This window comes from Mixophyes fleayi, chromosome 1, assembly GCF_038048845.1.
Source record: "Mixophyes fleayi isolate aMixFle1 chromosome 1, aMixFle1.hap1, whole genome shotgun sequence".
NCBI classification, from domain to species: Eukaryota; Metazoa; Chordata; class Amphibia; order Anura; family Limnodynastidae; genus Mixophyes; species Mixophyes fleayi.
The window spans coordinates 160,329,638-160,354,474 of record NC_134402.1 but is presented as its reverse complement, the minus strand read 5'-3'; the positions used below and the strand labels follow the sequence as shown (position 1 = coordinate 160,354,474).

General features: G+C 38.5%; 1 protein-coding gene across 7 annotated transcripts in view; it reads left to right on the top strand.

The window, feature by feature from the left end:
- The window catches only part of SLC4A4 (solute carrier family 4 member 4), a 192,196-nt gene that overhangs the window by 39,410 nt on the left and 127,949 nt on the right, over positions 1–24,837 (top strand). For all 7 annotated transcript variants that reach the window (XM_075202433.1, XM_075202423.1, XM_075202397.1 and 4 more), the window contains exon 3: positions 16,326–16,508. In XM_075202433.1, coding sequence (XP_075058534.1) covers positions 16,326–16,508 — 183 coding nt within the window. The remainder of the gene's footprint in view (positions 1–16,325; positions 16,509–24,837) is intronic.

Here is a 24,837-nt window from a genome sequence, read left to right as displayed (position 1 = left end):
AGGCCTAATGTATAAAGTAGCGTGCACATTTGCCTTTCCTATAGTGACATACTTGGAGTCATTCCAGGATGCTGTGTGACTGAACACACCTGATAATGTTGCAATTTTTTTCTCAGTCAGTGAGTTAAAGTAGTTTTATAATTACAACATACACTTTCACGTCCTCAGCACAAACATTTTTTAAACATTTATTTTAATCTAGGATGCCAGCGTATGTCATACTTGCCAACTCTCCCGGAAAGTCCGGGAGACTCCCGAAATTCGGGTCGGTCTCCCGGACTCCCGGGAGAGCTGGCATTTCGCGCACATCCCGCAATTCCCTTGGGCGAGGCCAAAATGACGCGATTCGAGGCGTCTGCCCCTCTCCCGGACGTCGCCTACTGAAAGTAGGCAAGTATGGCGTATGTGTAACATATTTATGTATTTCTATGGGGCTCAATAGTTATAAACATTTTTTTTCCTTTAATTATGTAAACATTAGACTCTGTGGAGATTTTCAGGGAAATCAGAGGCCAGAAAAAAGACCAGGGGCTAAATGTATCAAAACTTCTTAAAAAGGTATAGTGAAGGTGTTGCCCACAGCAGCCAATCAGATTCTAGCTATCATGTTCTAGAATGTACTGGATAAATGACAGCTAAAATCTGATTGATTGCTATGAGCAATACCTCCACTTTCTTAGAAAGTTTGATGCATCTACCCCAGATGACAAAACTTGACTCAGATTTCATGCCATGACCAGTTTTTATGAGCTGCTACATTTTTAAATAGCTCATAAAATTTTAGAAAGTATTTTTATTAGGTTATAAACAACTAAAAGTTGTTCACTTGTGAACCCATCCGTACAGCTGATATGGCAGTTCTCCGCACTGAAAACCTCCCTGCTACCCAAAGCCACTCGAGTGAAGTCCCCATCCCTAAAGCTCCATTGTACATCTGTGGATGGTGTTTGATACACTCATTTCTTTTGTCCATAACTGGAAATTATTTTAAGCTAGCATTATAAAGAGTGAACACTGTAAAGTAATTTGAAAATCATGTTTTGACAACTGTAATATTATTTTTGAGCCTTCAGACCCTGGCTCATAGTCCATATAATACTCACAAGTTTACCAAACCTTGGGGCTGAAAGGCCATAGTACTACCATTGTAGGGGTGGAAATATATAGTTTAGGAAATGTGTGAAGGAAGGAATGTACACATTGTCAATTTTGGTCCACAAATGCTCTATCTGATATGAGGCACAGTTGTTGATCTAGTTACACAGACAATACCCTTATCTTTCTATAACTAAGACTATGGTTGGTGGAATGACCTGGCTTTTAACGGTGGGGCAATGCCTTTTTGGGTTATGCTGACTATCGTCACCATGTTGGCCTAAATCTCTCCAATATGCATACCAGGCTTAGGTCTGGGGTTCGGTTCTGAAACTGAAACCCCCGATTCAGACAAATATAATGATCTACCCTCATTGGATAGGTCGCGGAAATCCTTTACATTAGAAGGTGCAGATACCACCCACCCGCACATTCATAAAACCAGCCACAGCTGTAACAATTCGCTCTCTTTAGAACAGCACTGCAGTTAGAACTTGATATAATAAATAAGGGATTGGTGATGCATTAAGCATACACAATGGGCCATAATAGAGGACTGAGTAAGAGGTTGACCAGCCATAGCTAGGCCTATCAGGAGCCACTCGCCCACATAAATAGAGCACATGCAGGTGCAAGCGCCCTCAGGTGCTTTTATCTATTATTGGTTCAGATTCCACCTGTTTGTTTTCCAAGGATAGACCCATGTACTGTTTTATAGCTAGGACAATATATTTGTGTGAGAATGTGGGCGCTTTCAGACAGTTTTCACCATGAGGAAGAGTCTGGGGATTCCAAGCTCAGCATTAGAACAACCAATCATCATCTCAGCGATATGCTGGACGTCAACACCTACATTTTAGTAAAAATTTTGATTGCTTAGTGGCTCTTTTCAACATGGACAACAAAGATTCTGCATGGCTATTAAGTTTGATGTTTTGTAATAACAAAATTAATTTTTTACTTGACATTTTTAGTGGTTTCTTACTAACATGCATAATGCATGAAATCACTAATGGCAATGGTGTCTTAAATAAAAGCAAAGTAATGTATAATTGTTCTATTCACAAGAGAACATAAAAACAATGACTAATAACTGCACTATTGTTTGAAATGTATAAAATATAGATACTTAACTTTAACATTTTAAATGCTGTTAGTTAAAGTGCACCCAAGTCAATACAGTATCTTGTCTATTCACTAATAATGTGCCTCATGTCTCATGGATGTCACTCTTTACTAGTGAATCTATAGCAAAATCTTGGTTAAGCACTCTGAGGGGCTCACGTAAAGTTGGCCGAGAATAGCATTTTTACTTGTGGGCATGCCCACAAAGCAGTTCTGGCTCTGATGCATATGCACCTCTCAGGAGACGGGAAACTTGTGGGTGCGAGTTACGAGCTGATAGTGATGACCATCAGCTTAGATACATCTGGCTTACATACCTGTGTAAGATGTGTCTCTTTTTTGGGGATACATTTTTCGTCTGTGTTTAGATGGAAATTGTGTTTAGCTCTGCGAGACCCTTTAAATGTATGACAACATTGCATGTAGGTTTGAAATTTGCCAGGTTACCACAAATTCAATCTGGTGCAAATTAGGCCATGTCAGTAATATAAAGACTGGATATTTTCCCCAAAAAGTTAGGGTTTGCCCAAAAATGGAAAATTCCTTTAAGCTAGCATAGCATCTGTGAGTTTTATAATAATATTTTCTTGGTTCCTGGTAGCTTTGCGGAAAATAAATTGGCACAATTCCCATAGTTACAGTTTTGTTTCTTGTTAATTGAGTAGCAGAGCTTGGCAGAAAGAGTTCATTTGCAAGATGCAGATAACTAGATAATTACCAGGCGATTACACAGCACTTACTTTCTGCTTGGTAATCCATGTATAATAGACCTTAATTGCTGAACAGTTATGCGACTTCTGGGTGTCCTGTAATGCTGAATGCTCATGGAGATATTGTTGTCACATGATCCCCTCTTGATATGTCAAGCAGTGGTATAGATCGAAGGAGCGAGTTGCTGTAGCACATTGCTAGATCTAAATACATGGTTAATGTATTTTATGTGGAGGAACTACCACAATGATAGAGGGCCTAATTCATTAATGCACGTTAATGCTGATACTTGCCATATTTTGCATAAACCGCTCTGTGCATGCCCAGAAATAAACCAAATGCTAGAGAAAGCAGCAACATCCAATTCAGCATTGAGCGCAAAGAAACCTTTCTACAGCCTACGATTTCGGGGGAGGAACGGGAAGGGGACTTGGCTTATGCACGTAGTCAATGTACAGTAAGGGCATGCCAAGCTCGAACATCCGATTCAAGCTTTGGGCATTTTTAAAGGTACACCTTTTCTGTCGTATCACTTGCACCAGCTACAGGTCGGGTGATAGTGATGACAGTTTCGTATGTATGCTAGAACATGTGTTTGCAATCAAGAACAATTGTAAACATGCATTTTATGTACAGTAGATATTCATAAACATCCTAATAAATGTATTTTATGGAGAAAGAAAACACAAAAAAACAACTTTTTTTTTTTTTTTTTTTAAATATTTCGTCACTAATGACTATGGACCTGATTCATTAAGGATCTTAAATGAAGGGGTATCTTATTTCGGTCTCCTGGAAAAAACAATGTTACAATGCAAGGGGTGCAAACTAGTTTTCTGTTTTGCACATAAGTTAAATACTGACTGTTTTTTCATGTAGCACACAAATATCAACTTTAAATTTCAGTGTACAAATAAGCTATCAAGTATTTGTGTGCTACATGAAAAAACAGTCAGTATTTAACTTATGTGCAAAACAGAAAACTAGTTTGCACCCCTTGCATTGTAACATTGTTTTTTCCAGGAGACCGAAATAAGATACCCCTTCATTTAAGATCCTTAATGAATCGGGCCCTATATTATTAACAGGCCGCATCACATTTATATTACTTCCGGGCCGCTCAGAATCACGGCTGTTAGGGCCGGCCGCCCCCCCCTCCTCCCCGGCCCAGCCCGCCCCTGAACATCACTGAGAATATGTCATTGTGCATATGCCCAGTCCCCTCCCCATTATTATAAAATACTGCACTGATTGGCATTTACGTTTCTTAATGAGTCAGGCCCTCTGTTTGACAGGAGGAATTTTTACTTTTCTTTAGCTATATGCTATCTGTGGTTTTAATTAAAGATGTGAATACAATCCATCTTTAATGATAAATTAGACACTGTACATTAATGTTTTCAGCATTAAAAACTACACTTATAAATACTGTATTATACACGATTACATACAGTATTAATTAGTACCATTAAATTAATTTTTGATTTTATTACCTACTCTGAAGACAAAAACTTAAAACAGTGTGTGAACAACAATGCTGGTCCATGAACTACAGAGATATGTTCAACTCTTCTCAGCATGTGGGGGGGGCACAAGCACACTAGAACCCCATCTGAAGTATCAGTATCTGAACAGAGTGGGGGCCTACAGAGTGGGGGCCTACAGAGTGGATTGGTGTCAACATTTTGTGTGAACTGTTATGTTGCTTTTTCCACTTTTCTGAACATTTTGTTGGTGATAGAATAAGATAATTTCTTACATTCTTATCTGACACTATTTCAATGACAATATTTAGTATATATTGTGTTGTTTGTAACTTTAAATACATTAGATTATTTGCCCAGCTTATGTTGTTTGCCTTTGTAAATGGCGGCACCGCTCACCCAAAAGCAAAACGAAACACTGCTCTGCAAAGTAGGTAATGTTTGCTCTTTTTCCATACCTGAAGATTATTGAAATATATTCTGACCCAACCTGCAGATTTTACAGTCAGTCCTATGGTTAGCCAGTCAGCACTGATTTTGTCTACAACAGAGAAACTGTGAGTGGCTGCTCCCCCAGTTATAGTGGAAACTAGTTCCATGTCTGGTCAGTGGACACTGGATTAGGGGGCAATTGACCACCACGGTCTTCTCTAAGAGACCCGCTCTTACAAGATGTGGGGCTCTTGCACATTCTTGTAGTTGGTGGGGTGCCTAATAATGACTGAGTGGAAATCCAGGAATGGCAACTTTGCCAAACTAGTGGACCCTGTATATTCGACATGACTTCCCTAAGAACTCTAGTACCTTATACTTAATAATAATAAAAAGAAGTTAAAACAAAAAAGCACACACGGGAGAATTCAATTAACTCCCTTGAGTAACACGGCCCACGCACTATTACCATTAGTATGGTAATTTCAACACTGATTTTTGCTTGCAGGAATCTGCTTGCGGCTCACGGTTATTTGAATTTCCACTACAGAGTTTTTAAAAAGTAAACTCTAAATGTCCCACTCCTCTATTTATTATATTTTATTATTATTATTATTTTATTTTAAAAAGACAGAAAAGAATCTGATTTTTTGATCTGATTTAGTCCAAAGGAAATTGAAAAAAAAACCAAAAACAGTCCCACTCATTCAGCAGTAGTAAGCACTAGGGAACAGGAAGGTCTCTTTTTATTGGAGGTTTTTTTGTTTTTTTGGCATGGGGGATACTGGTTCTATTGGATTATATCAGATCAAGAAAGAAATCTTCAGTGGATGGAAAAGTAGAGTTGACGCTTGGGCTGCATCAAATTAATAACCCCTTGTCCATTATACAGGTACTATTGGGATGGGAAAGTGGCCCTATGCTTCTGTAATGGAAGCACCCCCCCCCCCCATCACCAACCTCCGGTGACCAGGTACACAGGCTCATATTTGTCTTCTGACCGCATTTAACACATATCTACTAACATTCACCAGTGCATAATCAGGACAAATGAATCCCCGCTCGATAGGCCCCCATTTCACACAAAGCGCGCTTTAATCCACCCAACCACTCCCATTTTCCAATGAAGAGGCACCCACTTTCCCATAAGCTCCCATCCCTTTCTTGCATGTAAATTGAGACTATCCCGTCTAAATCAGGATAGTTGGGCAGTATGGAACAACATGCTAATAATTATAAAGATGAGATTATTTTTGGGCATTGTGGTTGTCCATTTTTGGGTACGTTCCAACAGCTGGTGTGACCACCATAACATTATGGTCAGTACAGACTATTTTTGAAGTGCAAAGCCCGTCGTACCTAGAGAAGATCCTACAGAACTAACATAAATATATATATCATACTTGCCAACTTCTTGTAGTTTGCTTTCGGGAGCTGCCGGTGGGAGGAGGGCGTGCGGGGGGGCGGGGACCCGAAAATTGCATCATTTTGGCCCCATCCCTTGTGATGTAATGACGCGTCATTTTACAGAGCCAAAAACTGCCGCGATTCCCAGGGAATCGCAGCATTTTGGACCTAATTCTGCCCACTTCACTAGGTAGTGGGCAGATGCGGGAGATTGCCATACACTCCCGGGTGTCCGAGAGATCCATCCCGAATCCTTTACTACATTTTATTGGATATGTACACTGGAGTGGGCTTCTCATTTTAAACAGAAATCCTGGACACCTACTTAACTTAAACTAAATGTGTAGCATATAAAAAAATGTGTATTTATTGAGATGTAGCCAAAATCTTTTTTGTTGTAAAGCCTGCATTTGAGTGTTTGTTATGAACAAGCCCCTCTGTTCTTCTCTATATGGCTCACCAGGGTTGGCAAATGTTTGCAGGTTTTTGCTGGATCAGTGCCAGACCTCCTACAGTAAGCTTCGGGAAACCCAGTGTAAATCTCTGGGTTAAGAGTCATGTCATCATTGCTGCCAGTTCGCAAAGCAGCACAGTGCTTTGTAGGTCACTAGCAGGGATGGTTAAATACATATTTCCCACATGGGTGTGACATTAATAAGTTAGGCAGTTCCTGTAATATTGCAGCCCATGAATTATCTGTACAATCATCTACAATCAGGAAGTATGTAATGCTGCCCACACAGAATAATTGCACTAGATTAAATTTACTACTTATGGAACATGTAGCATCATTGCAATGGAAAAGATTGTATCTCAGTATTTAGACTAGATCTAGATTACTAAATAGAGTGTCACGTGACTTGCATGGACATTCTGGAAGGTTTACTAGCATCAGAAGAAATGATTTCCAGACACACTTACAGAAGCAGATTTGCAAATAATTATTTCTTACATTAGAATATGCTATGAAACATAGCAGGAACACTTTTTCATTGGAAGGGCTGCATAATGCATATGCTGTAAATACATTTTCACAAGGGGCATACCATTAAAATAATATGTAATATTCAAGACCGGCGGCCTGATTCATTAAGGATGTTAACTTAAGAAACTTCTTATTTCAGTCTCCTGGACAAAACCATGTTACAATGCATGGGGTGCAAATTAGTATTCTGTTTTGCACATAAGTTAAATACTGACTGTTTTTTCATGTAGCACACAAATACTTGATAGCTTATTTGCACACTGAAATTTAAAGTTGATATTTGTGTGCTACATGAAAAAAGAGTCAATATTTAACTTATGTACAAAACAAACAGAATGCTAATTTGCACCTCTTGCATTGTAACATGGTTTTGTCCAGGAGACAGAAATAAGAAGTTTCTCAAGTTAAGATCCTTAATGAATCAGGCCCCGGGTTCTTAGACATAATTTCAGTCAAGGCTGAAAAAGGTTGTGACCACAGGTTTAGTTTAAAATTCTTTCATTAACTCATTAATGTACTTCCTACTCTGCAGGAAATGGGCAGTAGAGAAAAAGCCTTAAATGGCTGCATCTGGCCCATTGTTCTAAATCAAAAGTACTCTGGCTTATTGCTGGGTGCAGGATCTGACTGTAGAGAGCTGTCTGGCCCCTTACAGGAATCACTTTGGATAACGTGATTGGCAATGAACTTCCAAACTGCTTTTTAAACAATAAAAGCAACAATGAGCAATTGTTACAAAGCAGTCTGGGAGTGCATAGACAACCCTCTTGATGTTTCAGGCCCACAGAGTGTAAGTTGGACAGCCTTGCTACAAGGGATTTTCCGTTACAACAGTAACTTAAGTAACAATTCCCTCATTAATAATATTACCAACACATGATCCCAATGACTTACAGCTCATACAACACATAGGGGCCAATTCAATTAGCCACAAGGTTCCATAGTATTCTTGCATGTTATTTTTAATGACACAAAAACTGTATTTATAGTAACGAAAACACTGCTGATTTCTGCTTGCACCTCTAAGAGACGTGAGCAAATAAGGAGCGAAGATCATTGCCTAAACATTATGTGGAAATATGCTGCTACGGCACCTTGCGACTAATTCAATTAGCCCCATAGGAAAACTGTAACGTAATTATTAGGACACTATGGGTATGAAATATGCTTATTGGTTAGTAGAAAGCATCCGATAAATTATTTGTCTTTTTTTGTGCACATGAGCAATGCCTGTGATCCAATGCTTGCTTTCTCTTTTCCACAACTATGTTGAGGGCATTGCACTAATGACAGTTACATTTACTGCTTTCATGAATACTAAATGTGGACACCAAAACACACTGTATCAGCATAAAACAGTAATTCATAAACTTTACTGTTGATATATAATATATGATCTAACGAAGACAAGGGCAACAATGTGTGAAGCGCTTAAACATATGCAACTACTCAACAATTAGTTTGATCAGTCTAGTGTAAGTCAGACAATTAAAGCAAATGTCTGGTTGCTATGGGTTTTTACACTTTTATGTTGCCTGTGGAGAGATGTTTATAGGGTAATACAGACCCAAAGTACACATTTCATTTGCCAAAAAAGAGACTGGACACTTTATTATGTGTCATAATTAATTTGTAATATAGCTGTTTTTTTTACCATCTCGCTCCTTCATTTAGGCACCTCCCAAGTTACTTGCAGATAAAGGATAAACACTAGGCACTAAGACACCTTTCAGTAAGGCTATTCATATTGCAATATTCATAATCTTTGGAGTTACAGTATGTTTTAGTGCATGCAACTTTCCAAACACAAAGATTCTTTGTTCTCGGATGTCAGAAAGGAGATATAATCTCCTTCTAATGGGGACCTATCTGAAAGAGTCTAATGTGCAGATACTTCACTGTATAAATGGAGGTAAATTTATCAAGCTACGGCTTTGAAAAAGTGGAGATGTTGCCTATAGCAGCCAATCAGATTCTAGCTATCATTTTCCAGAATGTACTAAATATGTGATAACTAGAATCTGATTGGTTGCTATAGGCAACATCTCCACTTTTTCAAACCCGCAGCTTGATAAATTTACTCCTTGTAGTTACTTAAGGAATGTTAATAACCATATTACATGAATACTGTATCATGTACAATGATAAAAATATACCTATATTATTTAGATAGGTTTAATGTACTCCTCTTGAGAATCAATTAGAACGCCTTGGTCAATTGTATGTGACAGGCTATTAACACGTGACTTTCTTGATGGGCCCACATAATTCTAACAATTTGGTACTTACCTTCACATAGTTTCACATAGTTTCTGTAGTTTGCTCTGTACATGTATGGTAATGCTGAGCCAATTTGGTTGAAATATGCACTATTACCTTGTGTAATGCCAACATTAATGACATTGCCAGCAAATAGCATTGTCCACATAACATAACTAGCATATATAGACACATACTGTAGTAGTACATTTACACATACAGGCTGGCTCTTATTATATACAGCAGCCCATGAGACTGCCATGAGGTCTAGCTGCATTACCACCTATATACAATATTTTACTACCATGCCCCTAACCATATATGCTTATATTACAGATAAAGATAAATTATTATAGTACACTAACGTTAAAAGGCTTCATAGGGGGTTGTGAGGCAGAGGTCCATTCTCAAGCCACAATCAAGAGATTACCCCCTCACCCCTCAGGGGCTCTAAGAGGAACAGAATAAATGGCTGCATGTAAGTGGGGGGGAGGGGGCATGTTAGTGAAAGGTGAGGTAAATAGGTTCATGTAAGGGGAGGGACATGTTAGGAAAAAAAAGGGGAGGTAAATAACTGCATTTAAGGGGTGTGTGTGTACATACCCTTATTCTGCTTCTGTTGAGGAAATCCAGTCAGTGATCAGTCAGTACACCACATAACCAATTATTGTGTCTACTGGTGTCAGAAATTTTATACTGGAATTAAGTGCTCTACTAAGCATTTGACTCTCTTATGCACTCAGATTAATAACAAAAGACAGAGAAAACAGTAGCTGTGTTGTGATGCTTAATACTAAGCCAATACATGATAAAGCAAGAGCTCCTTCATGATGTATCAGTGCTAATGTACTGATGAAATGGTTTTAGTATTAGCAGTAAACAAGTAGAATGTAGATGTGCACTAAACGTTTGTTAGCTGTCCTCAGGTTTGTATTGAAACTAAAGTCCTGTAATAAGTCAGTGACATTGGGGCAGAAGTGATATCATCCAAAGTATTGCCACATATTGGCACTTTGCTGGATGAGCAATAGAGATTACCTGTTTTCGTCATACTAAAATGTACACAGGGCGGAAATAGTGAGTCAGTAAAGATTTAGGGTTGAGTGATGGATTTATAGTCTCCTAGGTAACAGAAATGCTCCACATATTGAAGGATTCACCAGTAGAACATGGCCAGCAGTACCGTCACAGCAGGACTGCCTTTCCTTCTCCAAGGAATACAATGTGTGCCCTACCGTACCATAATACCAAAACCTTGTCATCTGACACTCACCCCTTTTCTCTCATTCTCCATTCTGCCTACTAGCTTCTAACTGAAGCTGCAAAGGCTGTTTATATGTTCTGCATAGTCCTATATATCTGTATGTTTTCATTTGTGGGGGCAATGAAGTTTTAGTTAAGGGAAACAGGAGGATAAAATGAAGGATTGTGAGGAAAGTAGGGAAAACAGGGCTGATGCAGAGTTGGCCGCAGTTGCTCTCCAAAACACAAGCACAATTTGCGTTTATTAAAAAAGCTGCAATTGCGTTCATATGCAAAGCAGCAACTAGCTTGAGAAGCTGAACAGGAATAGGTGCGCCTGGTTTACATCACTTACATCAAAATTGCATCCATGTTTTTAACCATTTATTTTATTTGTAACAAACAGTTTCGCTACTTAGCAGCACATTTTAGCTCACCTTAGTGTTACAGTGTTGCAGTCTTTTTCTGTCCAACGAAAAGTCAGGCTTACACTTCAACGCGGATTCAACTGTCCGCCAGCTCAGATCCTTTTGAGTTCTCACTGCGCATTGTTTGCTGTTTTTCCCCTTTGCAAAGTGGACAAAGATAACATAAATCAGAGAAGTCTTATTACTTATTATATCTTGCTCATGTTGAACTTTTACTTAGTACTACTTATTTGCCTCTCATTAAGGGACGTAACTAGAAATTTGTGGGCCCCAAGTTTTATTACGGCTGTATATACCTTCTCTCAGGACCGTAACTAGGGCTGTGCGAGAGGAGCAACAGCCCAGGGTGCAACGGTGAAGGGGGGGAGGGGGCACAGTTTATAAATATTTTAGGTTCATTTAAATTTGAAGGCTAGGGGGGCACCAGTTTTCCTTCTACCCCATGCGCTAAACTTTTAAGTTACGGCTTAAGTTGTCTCCTCTGTTGACCAATTTGTGGTCATTTTAAGCAAGACACAAAACAAACTTAACAAGACGGTTAACAAAGCACAGGTTTCCCGTTGGTTACTATATCAACAGCCACAGTCTAATCACAGTTCACTCAGTAAGAAAACTTAAGTGGTAAGTCAGGTCGAGGCTGATTACTGTATATTGAGCTTAGTTGTGTTTTAAAAGTCTTGAGTTTATACATGTTTTTTACTTTTGGTTATTTTTTTGATAATTTTATTCAGATTAGAAAATAATATAATCTGTAGCTTTTAAGTACAATAGAGCATTCCCAAGAATATAATAATAAAAGCAATTGTCTGTCAGCCAAATCACATAGCATAAAGCAGTGAGTGAGGACATGATATTTTAACAATCACTAAAGTAATGTGAGGGTGGGGTGGGTGGCAGGCTTGTTGAGTTTGATCCAGCATGAATGACAATGTGCACGTTCAGTTACTTGCAATGCTTGGAGCCTTAAACTGCAATGAGCAGCCTCCTCTTTTCTTTTTTTTTTTCTTTGTTGCAAATCCAAAAGTTAAAATAATAGTGTTATTTCATAAAAATGTACCAACCTTTTCTTTAGCCTGGTCACATTGAACTAGTAATTGTGATAGTAATATTTTGCTAGACACGCTGCTCTACATCACCAGCTGGAAATATTAGTTACTTTTCACATACAGGTGTGTTTGACACCACAACCTTCCGGCACCAGTTTGTCAGGAGCATCACATCGCTATTAATTACTGTCGTTAGTATTTAGATGTCCAAATTGATTACATATTTTCATAGACCCTCCCCTTGAAATTTGAATAAATATGGACATGTATGAGTTGGCTGAGCTGACATACTTTGTGTTGCTACTGACATTCTAATGCTCTGATTGGATACAGGTTGCTCTAGCTCTGTCACTTCATCCGCTGCTTGATGTGTACCAAGTTTGTAATAATGGATGCTCTGACTGAGTCAAATGTACCTAGTAATCTGGCATATTGTGGCCTTCCATGCAACATAGTAACCTTATATCCTTAGTCAAATCTACAATGTTGTATTAACACTCTTATAGACCCCCTGCAATAGATAACTATGAATTCTGTCCTATTGTTCATTCCTTCCTTAGTCATTTACCATCATTTTATAACTAGTTGCCAAGCCAGTGTTGCGCTTCGGCCTGATGGCCTCTTCACTATGTAAACTTTTTTGCTGCTCTGTTTTTTTTTCTTTTTACCCTATCGTAAGTGCATAATTTCTGAGCAACCTACTGACCTTTCCAAATGTAGCTACATTCTCTCACTTCTGGCATTAATTATATGTAAATCCTAATCCTGTTGTCCATGTACACTCTTTCATCTGCACATTAAACAATTAATAGTGGATTTCCTTACAGCCCCCCTCTACCCCCTCATCTCTGACCATCTTCTTTACTAGAAGCTCTGTATGTTGTAGGTGGGTCTGTATCATCAGCACTCCATAGTTTTGTTTCCCGGGCACTATATAGTAGACACGCTGCTGGATAAGCCAGGAGGCCTAGTGCCCTAATGTGTTGCAAACATTACTAGACAATCTTTATAATCTTCTGACCAAATGTGTGCACTATAGATTATGAAAAAAAGGAAGCTCGGCCCATTCACTGACAGATATTATTACATGAAACATTGAGCAACAGACAAGCAATGGAGTTAAATCAACTTGGAGTTAAATAAACTTGTAACATTGCAACCCAGAACCAAGTAATGTTCTTGCTAAAGATGTATAGTGATCTATACTGTATATTGTCTGTGAGATCCATTTAGCTCCTAATGATATTTCCATTATCTTGCACAAAAGTTCGATCCCAAAAAACAAATCAGCTCCCCTAAGTGACTGTTATAAGCAGAATATGAATGAGAGTGTGGTGGGAATAGTTATGTGTAATGACTGAACTTGACTGTAGAGAGCAAATGGAAATACATAAGGAGTAATTAAAATTACACATACCTGCAGTTTCAAAAGTGTTATGTATGTTTGGACAAATGTTTCTTACAATATTTCTTTTTCACATTGTGCTAATCTAAAGTACATGCGCTTGCTACTGGGCAGAAAACATAATAACACCAGAAGAAATATTAATTATGTACAATGTATGTATTCTTCTTACAGCAACAAAGAGAATATATCATGTCAATTTAAGGCCTGTTACCCACTGGCATTGCGCATGCATTGAATAAAAAGCACTTCATTTGCACATCCATTTGATATCCGGTTCATAGACGTACACATGCGGTTGATATGTGCTGCACCCTATGAGCGAATGCATCAAGAATGCAAGCAGCATGGAGATTTTCCCATTGATTTCAATAGCCCATTCATTTCAATGGGATTATCGGTATGTGTGCACTTTGAAATGAATGGGTTGTTAAAATCAATGGGAGAAGCTCCCTACTTCTCCAATTCATGAAACATGTCCTCCCAAAATCTATCAATCATCCCCAGTGTCAGACAGCCTGGGCTGACTCCCACTAAAGCAAACGGATACTGAGTGTGGAGTTCCCAGCCCTATGCTAGGCAACCTGAATTATTAAATACACCTACCAATATTGTAAGCATTACTTGAGCATTCTCCCCCTGTATTCCAACTTTGAAAAGTAGGAAATCTTGGTAATAATAAATTAGGAGAGTAATAACATTTTTATGCACATATACAAGTCACCATCATTAATGTAAAACACAGCAAGTTCACACAAATCACTCCAAAACTTAACTAAATATGTGAGCCCTAATTTAATATGAATCCTGCAAACAAATGCACAACACTCCAAAGTAATTACATTTTAAATTAATCCCAAGCATAACCCACCAAATTAATATTAACTACCACAAGTAAATACTAATATAAACTGATCAAATTATCTTAAACAATCAAATGATCAGATATACTCACTTCCATATTTAACAAGGAGCTACTGTAAAGATACATGTGGTGATGAATACAGATCTAGGTATGTTCTACTCTAATAGCCATGACACTGTAAGATGTGTCCAATACGTTAAGAGAAATATCAAGTCACAAAATAACACACAGTTTGATAAGAACTTACTTTCAAATCATGATTGTAGATCATCATTTATTTTGGCTGGTTTTGTTCCGTTTAAGGTGAGTAGGTGAACTAGATTATGGGAACTGGAGCCTAGAACGTTATACATCACTTCACACTTCAATCTACACAGACATTTGTAATACTATGAGATGCGTTAGTGAATCCTCTGATCGGGTATCTAAAGTATACCTAGTTTTATTTTAATTGCAGCACTTTCCATGTTTTTCTTTGACAACGGAAAGGGGTATATCAGGCTGCTTTATAAGAGGGGCAGCATGTGACGGTTTGTGTATGCCCTGGAATCCCAAAAAAAGGTCCATCCTTGGGAGCTGGGTCAGGGACTTATGTGTTAAATCAGGGTCACTGAGTGCTGAAGGCATTTGTTTTTACCAGAGAATTCTGTGATTTATCAAAGTTTGACCAATTGCATCAAGCAACAAGACTCCATGAAAGTGGGGGCACATATGTAAATGTATCACTTCATATCTAGAGATCAGTTTATGTCCTGCTCCTCCCCACGACTCTCGGGAAACAATCAACACTTCATTTTTTGCCTCTATGTGCCAGCACACTTCCTATCTACTATACAATAATGCTTTCTCATGAGAACAGTTTGCTGCAAATAGCTCGGCTGAAACTATTTGGAGCTATTCCAGATGATCGTATTTCACATTCATTGTTTTTTTTCCCCTTATTCTCATTTATAGTTGCTAAATGAGATTCTACTCAGTAGGATGCTATCTTTTCAAATCGCTAATGTACAGCTTCTTTGCACACAGTGAGAAATTATATCAATGTTTGCCGAACATCTCTGCAAGTTTTTATGTTTCCTCTATTTTATGGTACCTGCATCACCTTTGCAGATGTTCCATGTGCAACATCCCCCGTTTAGTATTCCTTGTAACTATATTTCTTCCCAAATGTGCCCCAAAAGTCTCTCAAAGTGACCTAGGTCTCTTATATATAAAATACAAAATATTGGGCAACTTGCAAACTATCTATCGTAACATGACCCCATTGTGTGCCACCATATTACGCAGTGCTTTCCAGAGAGTATTGAACCACACACACTCACTCACACACACAATCAGCCTGATTCATTAAGGAAAGTAAAGCACAAAAAACGGAGTAACTTTGCACCTTGGCAAAATCATGTTGCATTGGAGGGAGATAAATTTAAAATGTGGGGACAGATTTATAGTTGGGTTAGGGTGTCCTGGATCAACTTTACATGTCAGTGTAAACATAAAGCAATCACGTATTTGTGTGCTACATGAAGAAACAGGCAGTATTTATCTTATGTGCAAAACAATAAGCTCAATTGCACCCCTTGCATTGTAACATTGTTCAGGAGAAAACATACACTTTTTTTTTTTTTTTTTTTTTTTTGCCCTACTTTCCCTAATGATTAGTATCTCCAGATTTGATGGTATATATTTGTGATTGTTACTAATAGCTGATTCTTGTAAAGCAAGTTGGATTTCATGTTATGTTTTCAAAAGCCTTTGGTTGTAGTGTACATTTATATAGGGTATAGTACAATAACATCCCCAGTAGGATTTGTAATAACACTGTTTTTGAATTTCTCCCCAAGGTCATCACACCGTGTACGTTGGAGTCCATGTTCCCAAGAGCTACAGGAGAAGGAGACGTCATCGGCACAGAACTGGCCACAAAGACAAAAAAGAGAGAGATAAATCAGAAAATTATTCTGATGTTGATAAATCTGATACTGAAAATGTAGATGACCACAGCTCCAACATCCTTAAACCACTAAGTAAGTGCAGTATACATTCAGTAATTTATACTGTTTACATTTCAGCCCACTGCAACCTTTAATGCATACTTGCCAACTCAGCCTGAATGTCAGGGAGACTCTCTGAAATAGGGTTGATCTCCCTCACTCCCTGAAGAGTCTGGCATTCTCCCTGATGCTGAGCCAGTACAAGACGTGGTTGGCTTCGCCATCTGTGGCATGATGACACAGTTCAGAAATTGTGCCCTATGTCAATGTATTGATGCCTATGGAGGTGGCCATTTTCATGGAAACCAAGATTTAATCATAGACTGACAGGTAAGACAAAATGACTTCAGTAATGGAGACAGAAATGTAGAAAACACTTCAGTCTCTAGAGATTCCTTAATTGGCTGTTTTTCCTTAACGAATGTCCAGGAGACTCCCGCATTTCTGGGAGACCTCCCGGGAGAGCAGGGCAACCTCCCGCTTCTCGTCCCCGCATTAGATAAGTGGTGTGGGTGGGGCTTAATGATGCAAATATTGCATCATCTTAGTCCCGCCCCCTGCTGTAAGTGGGCAAAATTGTGACAATCGTTTAGAGGGCAGGGTCAAAATGATGCGATTCGTCAAGCCCCGCCCCCACGTGCCGACCTCCCTGGGATCTCCCTGAAGCCAACGAGAAAAAGTTGGCAAGTATGCTTTAATTGCTTGTGGAAGGTATCTTATTATCACATAATTGCTGGTTAGGGAGTAGTTTACAACTGGAATGCACAAACAATCCAACTGGGGTGTATTTAGTTCTTAAAATATAATAGATCATTTACACCTATAAATAATCCTACTTTGAGTTTTCAATAGCTAGATATATAAAAGTTATTTGGAGTACTTCTCTGCAAATATTGCACTTAAATGCATGATTAGTAAATGAGGTCTACTGGCTAAATAATGCCAGACAAAGAGTAGAGCATGCCACATTTATGGTATGCCAGTTTATTAAAAAAATGTATGTGTATGCATTTTCTGTTTTAGCATAGGGATCAATCCTTTTTTACTGCATCTGGTAGTCTGCACTGATTATGTTGAAGCAACATAGTATGAGCATAGTTGGGAACTTCTCAGGATATTTCAGCACTATATAACACTGACCTATCAGAGGCATGCTATAACATCAAAGTATTAAACACCACACAGTGGAGGGCAGGCATTGTCATGCAAGATATTTATTGATTCAGCAGGGCTCCTTCCATAGCCTCCTGTGGGGACGAGTGACTCCTCCCACTACATAGGCAGACAAGGGCCCCCAGGCCCTGGTGTTTTATACCTGCCATACCTGACACACCTGTGATCCAGTACATGTCACTATAAGACCAGCTCTAATCCAGTCGTTGTGTATTACTTTTATGTTAATTTGTGAATCTGGTTGGTGAGTTTAGTACACTACTGAAATTTACGGATGAGAATTCCCAACCTATGAGCATGGCTAAAAGTAAAACCAAGGTTTCCATGAGGCCTAAGATTGCTGTAATTCTTGAAATGTTGCTCTTTAAAAATAGGGCACTGTGAGGAAAGTATAAAACACCAAGGGCCTGATTCATCAAATGAACGTATTGTGGGTTTTTAAAAAAACGCAAGTACTTCGGGCATCCGCACAACCGTATTCATCTAGAAGCAGATGTGAAGAAACGTCTCTTGTTGAATACTGGTATAGGTACGCTCTGCTCTAACAGACAATACACTGCTGGATACATACAGTACATATGTGAAATATAAAGTGCCAGCAGAATGCACAGAAAAAAACGTTGTCACTAGTACTTGGCACTTACATCAGACCTGTAGCTGGTGCAAGCGATAGGACTGAAAAACACGTACCTTAGAGATGCCCAAAGCCTCTATGTGCGCTCGGGATTGGCACGCCTTTACTGTACATTGTATTCGTGCATACGCCCATTCCCCTCCCCGTTGTGCCCATGAAATTGTAGCTTTTCGTAAGTGTCCTTTGCACTCAAAGATACATTGCATATAATTTGTTTTCTGTGCATGCACTGATCAATTTAACGCAAAATGCGCCACGTATCAACATTTACGTTCCTTAATGAATCAGACCCCAAATGTGTACTATTAGATTAAGAACAAAATGCCTATCAATAATTTGAAGCACCAGCAAAGTAATACAGCAAGATAAACATCAGCTGAAGATCCAGCAGAGTGTAGTATACAATAATACAGCAGAGCTTCACTGTCTAACTGAGAGTGCGCCAGGCTATGACCCTACGCATTTCATGACTAGGACTTTGTCAGAGATTTGTCCTGTGCTTGGCGTATCCAACACTGCTGACACTGCCATATAAATTTTATTAATACGGCATATTCCGCAAACCTAGATACTGGCTTATATAATATATAAATATAACCCCCCATTCAAGAACAATTGGTCAGTGGAGACTCTGTGCGTATAATAACGGTGTGCATCATGTTTACATAAATCACTCATTTGACTAAGAGTATCAACACAATAGAAAGCAAAACTATATTTATGATGTTTATAGTAATTGTATAGTTTCTCTGTAGTTTATAGTAAATATAGCTTATTATATTGATGTATTGGTCTTAATCTGGCGGTACGCGTTTCTTTTGATCTTTTAAATAACATGCGAAATACAATGTTGTGTGCGTGTGTGTTATATATATATATATATATATATATATATATATATATATATATATATATATATTACGAGCTCCAGTCAAAATATTCAATGTCAATGGAAAAATGCACCTGTTTTGTAAGAAGTTACACAGAAAAGAATATAAGGGACAAAGCTGTAGCACGCTGCAAAAAAATATTAGCCTAAGAATGATGATATAATAGGCAACAGTTATAAAGTATTGGTCCTGTATAAACTAACACTAGCAATATCACACATTTATTAATTGTTATGCTAGCAATATATATCACTTAGAAAGAATGAGAATATGGGGCGGATCTAGAAAAGAATTTTAACGGGGGTGATTTGGTCCCCGCCCCCTTTTTGACAACTAAGGTTGCCGGCGGCTGCACACTATGCGCAGGTCCGTTCGGCAGAGACAGGCAGGGAAAGTATGCTGCCTGGCCACTTTGATTGTGTTTCACAATCAGAGCAGCCGGGCAGAAGACTCTCCCTGCCTGTCTCTGCCGAACGGACCAGCGCATAGTGTGCAGCCGCCGGCAGCAAGGCCCTGCTAGGGGAAGCGGTTGCCCCGATCGCGCACCCCCCCCTTCTTCCCCCCTGGATCCACCACTGATGAGAATAGAGATTGCAGATGGATGTACGCACTTAGATGTGTATAAATTGATCACTGAAAACTTATCTTGTACAAACATTAACAACAATCACAGTTTATATTAGTCGTACCAAAAAATTGCACACTGCGACTGTATACAACAAGTGAATAAAGTCAGTTCAAAAGGAATCGTATACAAGGCTGACAAAGAAGCAATTGACAAGGTATATCAATTGAAGGGAAGAGTAAAAAAAATACATACTCAGTGGTCAAAGTGGAAATTTAGAAGTGGCGATAAGGGAAATATAATGGGTAGGTGAGATAATTGTAATAGCTCTACAATGAAGGCAGTAGGAGAAGTGGCAGTATGGCATACCATCGTATAAACCACTGTGTGTGTCTGTGTGTGTATATGTATGTGTGTATGTATATGTGTGTGTGTGTATGTATATATGTGTGTGTGTGTATATGTATATGTATATGTGTGTATATATATATATATATATATATATATATATATATATATATATACATACACATACATACATACATACATACATACATACATACATACATACATTTACATTCCCATTACATTTTTCATACTGTCACTTCTATTTTGTAATATTAGCTACTGCTTAGTGCACTATGCATCCGGAAGTGCATAGATTACCACATGATCCCTTTTCCAAGATAATGATGTCTTTCATCTGTGCTCAACCGTAAGTGCCTACATAAGAATCTGTATAGCAGGGCACAGTCATCCTCTCTGTCTCTTACTCTTTAATCATATGTTTGGGCTCCTGAAAGGCCAGCCAGGCTGTCTCAATATTTACTCATCTTCACCGACTGTTTATTATTCCCCTCTATATCTAATTACTTGATAATGAAAACCAGTGATGTGTCCCTTTTGAGAATTATATTTACTTAAAGTGGAAAGTTCTCATTCGTCACTGCTAATGCCGCACCACGTAATGCTGAAAGTAGGATTATTAACTAGCACTAGCTTTGTTTTGATATTTATGCTTTTTTTTATTCATTATTATGAAAATACTTGGATTTATTTTGCCATTCTTGAAAAATTTCTTTTTACATCCGCTTCCCAAACAGCACAATACATTTAAAGAACGACCATATCTTTGTTTAGAGATTGCAGCCTGCAGGAACAAGCTGCAAGTTATGATTGGCAGCTGCATTATATTATTGTAATTATTTTATTTACTACTTGCAGCTCTGGGTAATATAAACTGTCTTTATTTTTCAGCACAACATTTTATTCGTCCCTGTAGCATATACAACTATTGCTCTGAGCTAGACAGCTTGGAGACAACCCCACTGTATCAAAGTGATTGGGGCTTATCATGTTTCTAGGCATAAATTGTTCCATTTTTGTCAATCACCATGATGTGGAGAATGTAATGGTTGTGGTGGGAGGGGAATGGTTGGCCAAGACTGACAGTACAAAGATGATAAAACCCCACAGAGATGGGTGGTTGGAGCTTTCAGCATGCAACAATGTGCTGTGGGTCCATTACTTAATTGCCCATTTTACCCCCTGGTTAAAGAGCTGGATCACACACAAGCAGCATGCCCACCTCTAGCTCACCACTCTCACTCCACTGGTATATCCTGTTCCTCCTTTAAACACACATTTTTCTCACTAATCCTAAACCTGTAGTGCACTAGAGAAAAATAAATATAATACACACTCACTGTTTGTAAAAATTATTTAATTGAAATAAATACTCCCCTACACATCCCTTACTCACTGTCAGTGACGATTTAGTCTCTGGAGGGCTGGTAAATTTTAGACCAGGGGCAAGACTTGACTCGAAATGCAGGTAGTCCAGTGACCCAGCCCAGGGTAGCCTACTTTGGGACCGGCCCAGGGGCAGATGCCTCCATGCCCCCCAGCCCAGCCTTCCGCAGGACGCATTACTAGCTCTACTCAGTTCGTCGGAAAATGAGGTCTTAGTAGTTAACCTTTGTTGCTTGTGTCATTACTGAATGCTTTGGATTCATTGTTTTGTATATATTTTGTGATTGGCGCTTGTCTACAAACCTGCTGTTTGTTTATATATTTTGGATAGGGTTTGGTGTTTCCTATTTTGTTTGCTACTGGCTGCCTTTCATATTGTTACATTGGTTTGCACCTTGGACTTAGTCATCCTTTGTCTATATAACCTTTGTATTTATAACCGGGAGAATCCCCATGCCTTGACACATCTAGGGAATCCAGCCCTTGCTGACAGGCCTTGTGCTGGTTGTAACTATGGCAGGGGACACAAAGGTTTGCCTGGTATAGTGCCAACAGCCTTGTGCTGGTATTGGAAATTTTGGGGGGGGGGGCATGCATTTATTTATTTATGTTTCAGCCTTCTGGCCCTTTCCGTATGATACAATTAAATCGTATCATAATTTTTTAATATAGCATGTGCTTTAAGCGTATCTTACTAAAATATTTGCATATTGCATACTGGTCAGAATCTCATGTATCTTAAGTTATGTGCGAATTAGAATACAGAGTAAATTACGGAATTCAATTTATGCTTGAAATCTCCTCTCTGATAACCACATCCCACTATTGCCTACTAGACTTCTCTCGTGCTGCTACTCACCTGTGGAGCTCCGTAACGTGCCTGATCAGACTATACCCCAGCCTTTTAATCTTGAAACGTCCTCTCTGAAAACTCGCTTATTAGAGCCTAAACTACAATCACCCATACTATTCACAATGGTACACCCTCATTAATGTACCAAACTCCACTCCAGGCATTGGAACATTTATTAGAAAGAGGGACTGGAATAAAAATATTTAATTTTATTACAGTACGTCACAATACAGAAACAGGTTTTTCCAGTCTAGGCATGGGGTATACTGTATTTACACATGCCACTCAGACACAACTCCACACAGCTTTGCATTTTTTAAGCTGTTGGGGGGGAAAAATAATTTATTTCAATAAAATTAAAATATTTATTTGACTTTACGAACAAATGTTAACATGCTAAAGCAGTAGACCCCTTTAGAGTATGATTAAAAAATGCTCAGTCAACTCTGGAACCACATTTGACATTAGCGCTTTAACAACTTCAGCTCATGAAAATATAGACTTAAAAAAAAAAAGAAAGAAAGAAAAAGAAAACCTACAACATACACAATTAGTAATACATTTAGGTATCACACAGAACACAAATTAGCCTGCCTCCAGCAACAGTCATTGTAAGATTACAAATCCCAGACTCGTCTCTCCCATTATTAGAAAGGACTTTGGTCATGAGAGATTCAGATGGGGTCATTTACAAACCCATCATGCAGTGCAAGTGACATTGTTACTTTGCTTCTAGTTTTTTGGGGCTGCATACAAAGTTTTACTGGCATGATGAACAGAGCTTGGCAGCATTACTTAATGTTGTGAGGTAGGGACCGTGTTGTGAGCCAGGCTATGTACCTCACAGTTATACATAGTTTTAGAGATAACATTTTTTAAATTGCAGTTAGGGAGTGCATATTTCAATGTGTTTCTGGTTTTGCGTTGTAAGGCGTTTTAATTGTTCATATTGACTTGACACTTACACCGCCTTTTTCATCACATGCACAAATACTGTATTTACATTTACATAGATGAACTGTGTCAGATTCTTTGTATAAGAGAGTGCGGTTCGGCTGACTTGGGCACTGGAGAGAAAATGGCACCTATCGGGCAACTATAAATCTAGAAAAAAACAAACTACATGATTATTAGAAATTGTGTAGCTAGAGAGCAGTGGAATGAATGTTTGATGGCAATCACAGCCACTTGAGCTAAACTTGAGTTGCCCGTTTTGCTGATATATTTATACATTACCCTGGAACATAGCATGTTAATTCCAATATCCCAGGTTATAAAACATTTTAAGTAAAGTTAATCTACCTCCATACCTTGACTTTTGTTTGTTTGCCTGTAAATTAAAATATTATTGGAATACAGCAATTCAAGACAGTTTCCATTTTCCGATGACTTCAAACCCCTCACACCCCTTTTTTCACAACCTCCCATTGTAGAGTGTGTTATGCGCCAAAGCACGTAGTGTCAATGGACCTTGTCTTGCCACTGCCTGTAATAAAGAGCTGATGAGCTGCAATTGTTTCTTTGATGTTTATCTTTAAAGCTGATGTAGCAATAGAAAACAATAATGAAAGGACTTATTAGGTTGCCCTGTAATTAGTAATGTATGTTTAGTAAAAGAACCAAAAAAGTTTGTGTAGTTCTACTTTTACCCAAACATTTTTTTTATAATATATGTTTAATGTATGTTTTTGTGGTCTTCTGTTTGGCTCACTTTATTATCCAACTTATTAAGTTAATTATAAAAGTATAACGAAATCAGTGTACTAATAATACCTGGGCCCGTTAATGATATACAGCTCAGCTTCAGAACCTTCAAATTCTCAGTCTGAGAGTTCCAGTACAAGTATTGATTTGATAACAACTAGTAAAGAACAGTTGTCCATTGTTAGGGTGGTCACCCACAGAGATTAAGAAAACACCAGTGATACTGCGGGCCTGATTCATCGAGGCACATTCTCAGCGCAACATGCACATAAATCGGCTCTGCGTACTCCCGAATTCAACAAGGGACGGATCTGAAGATACGTGAACTGATGAATTCGGGTGTAGGTCTGCTCTGCTCTACTACACAAGACACTGCAGGATATGTCCAATACCTATGTGGATTATACATTCACCAAAGAACAAACAGAAAAATACAAATAAATAAATCAATGTCACTTGCTAATAATATAGGCATAGTGATAAAACTAAAAAAAAAAGTGTTTTTTTTATAATTTGTTTTCTCATGAAAAAAAATATTTCTTAATGTGTATTTGTTTATGTAACATAGATGATATTTTTGCAGTTGCTGCTGATTGCAAACACGTGTTATAGCATGCATTCCAGACTGATAAGGTCCTAAGCTGGGTACACACTACAGGTTTTTCAACCAATTATCCTGCCAAGCACATTGTATCATTTGATTTGATTTTAGAAACTGACTTAAAAATCACTATCAGTGATGGAATGATTTCAAGCAAATGTGGAAGTGTGTATGCACTCACCACCAGCAG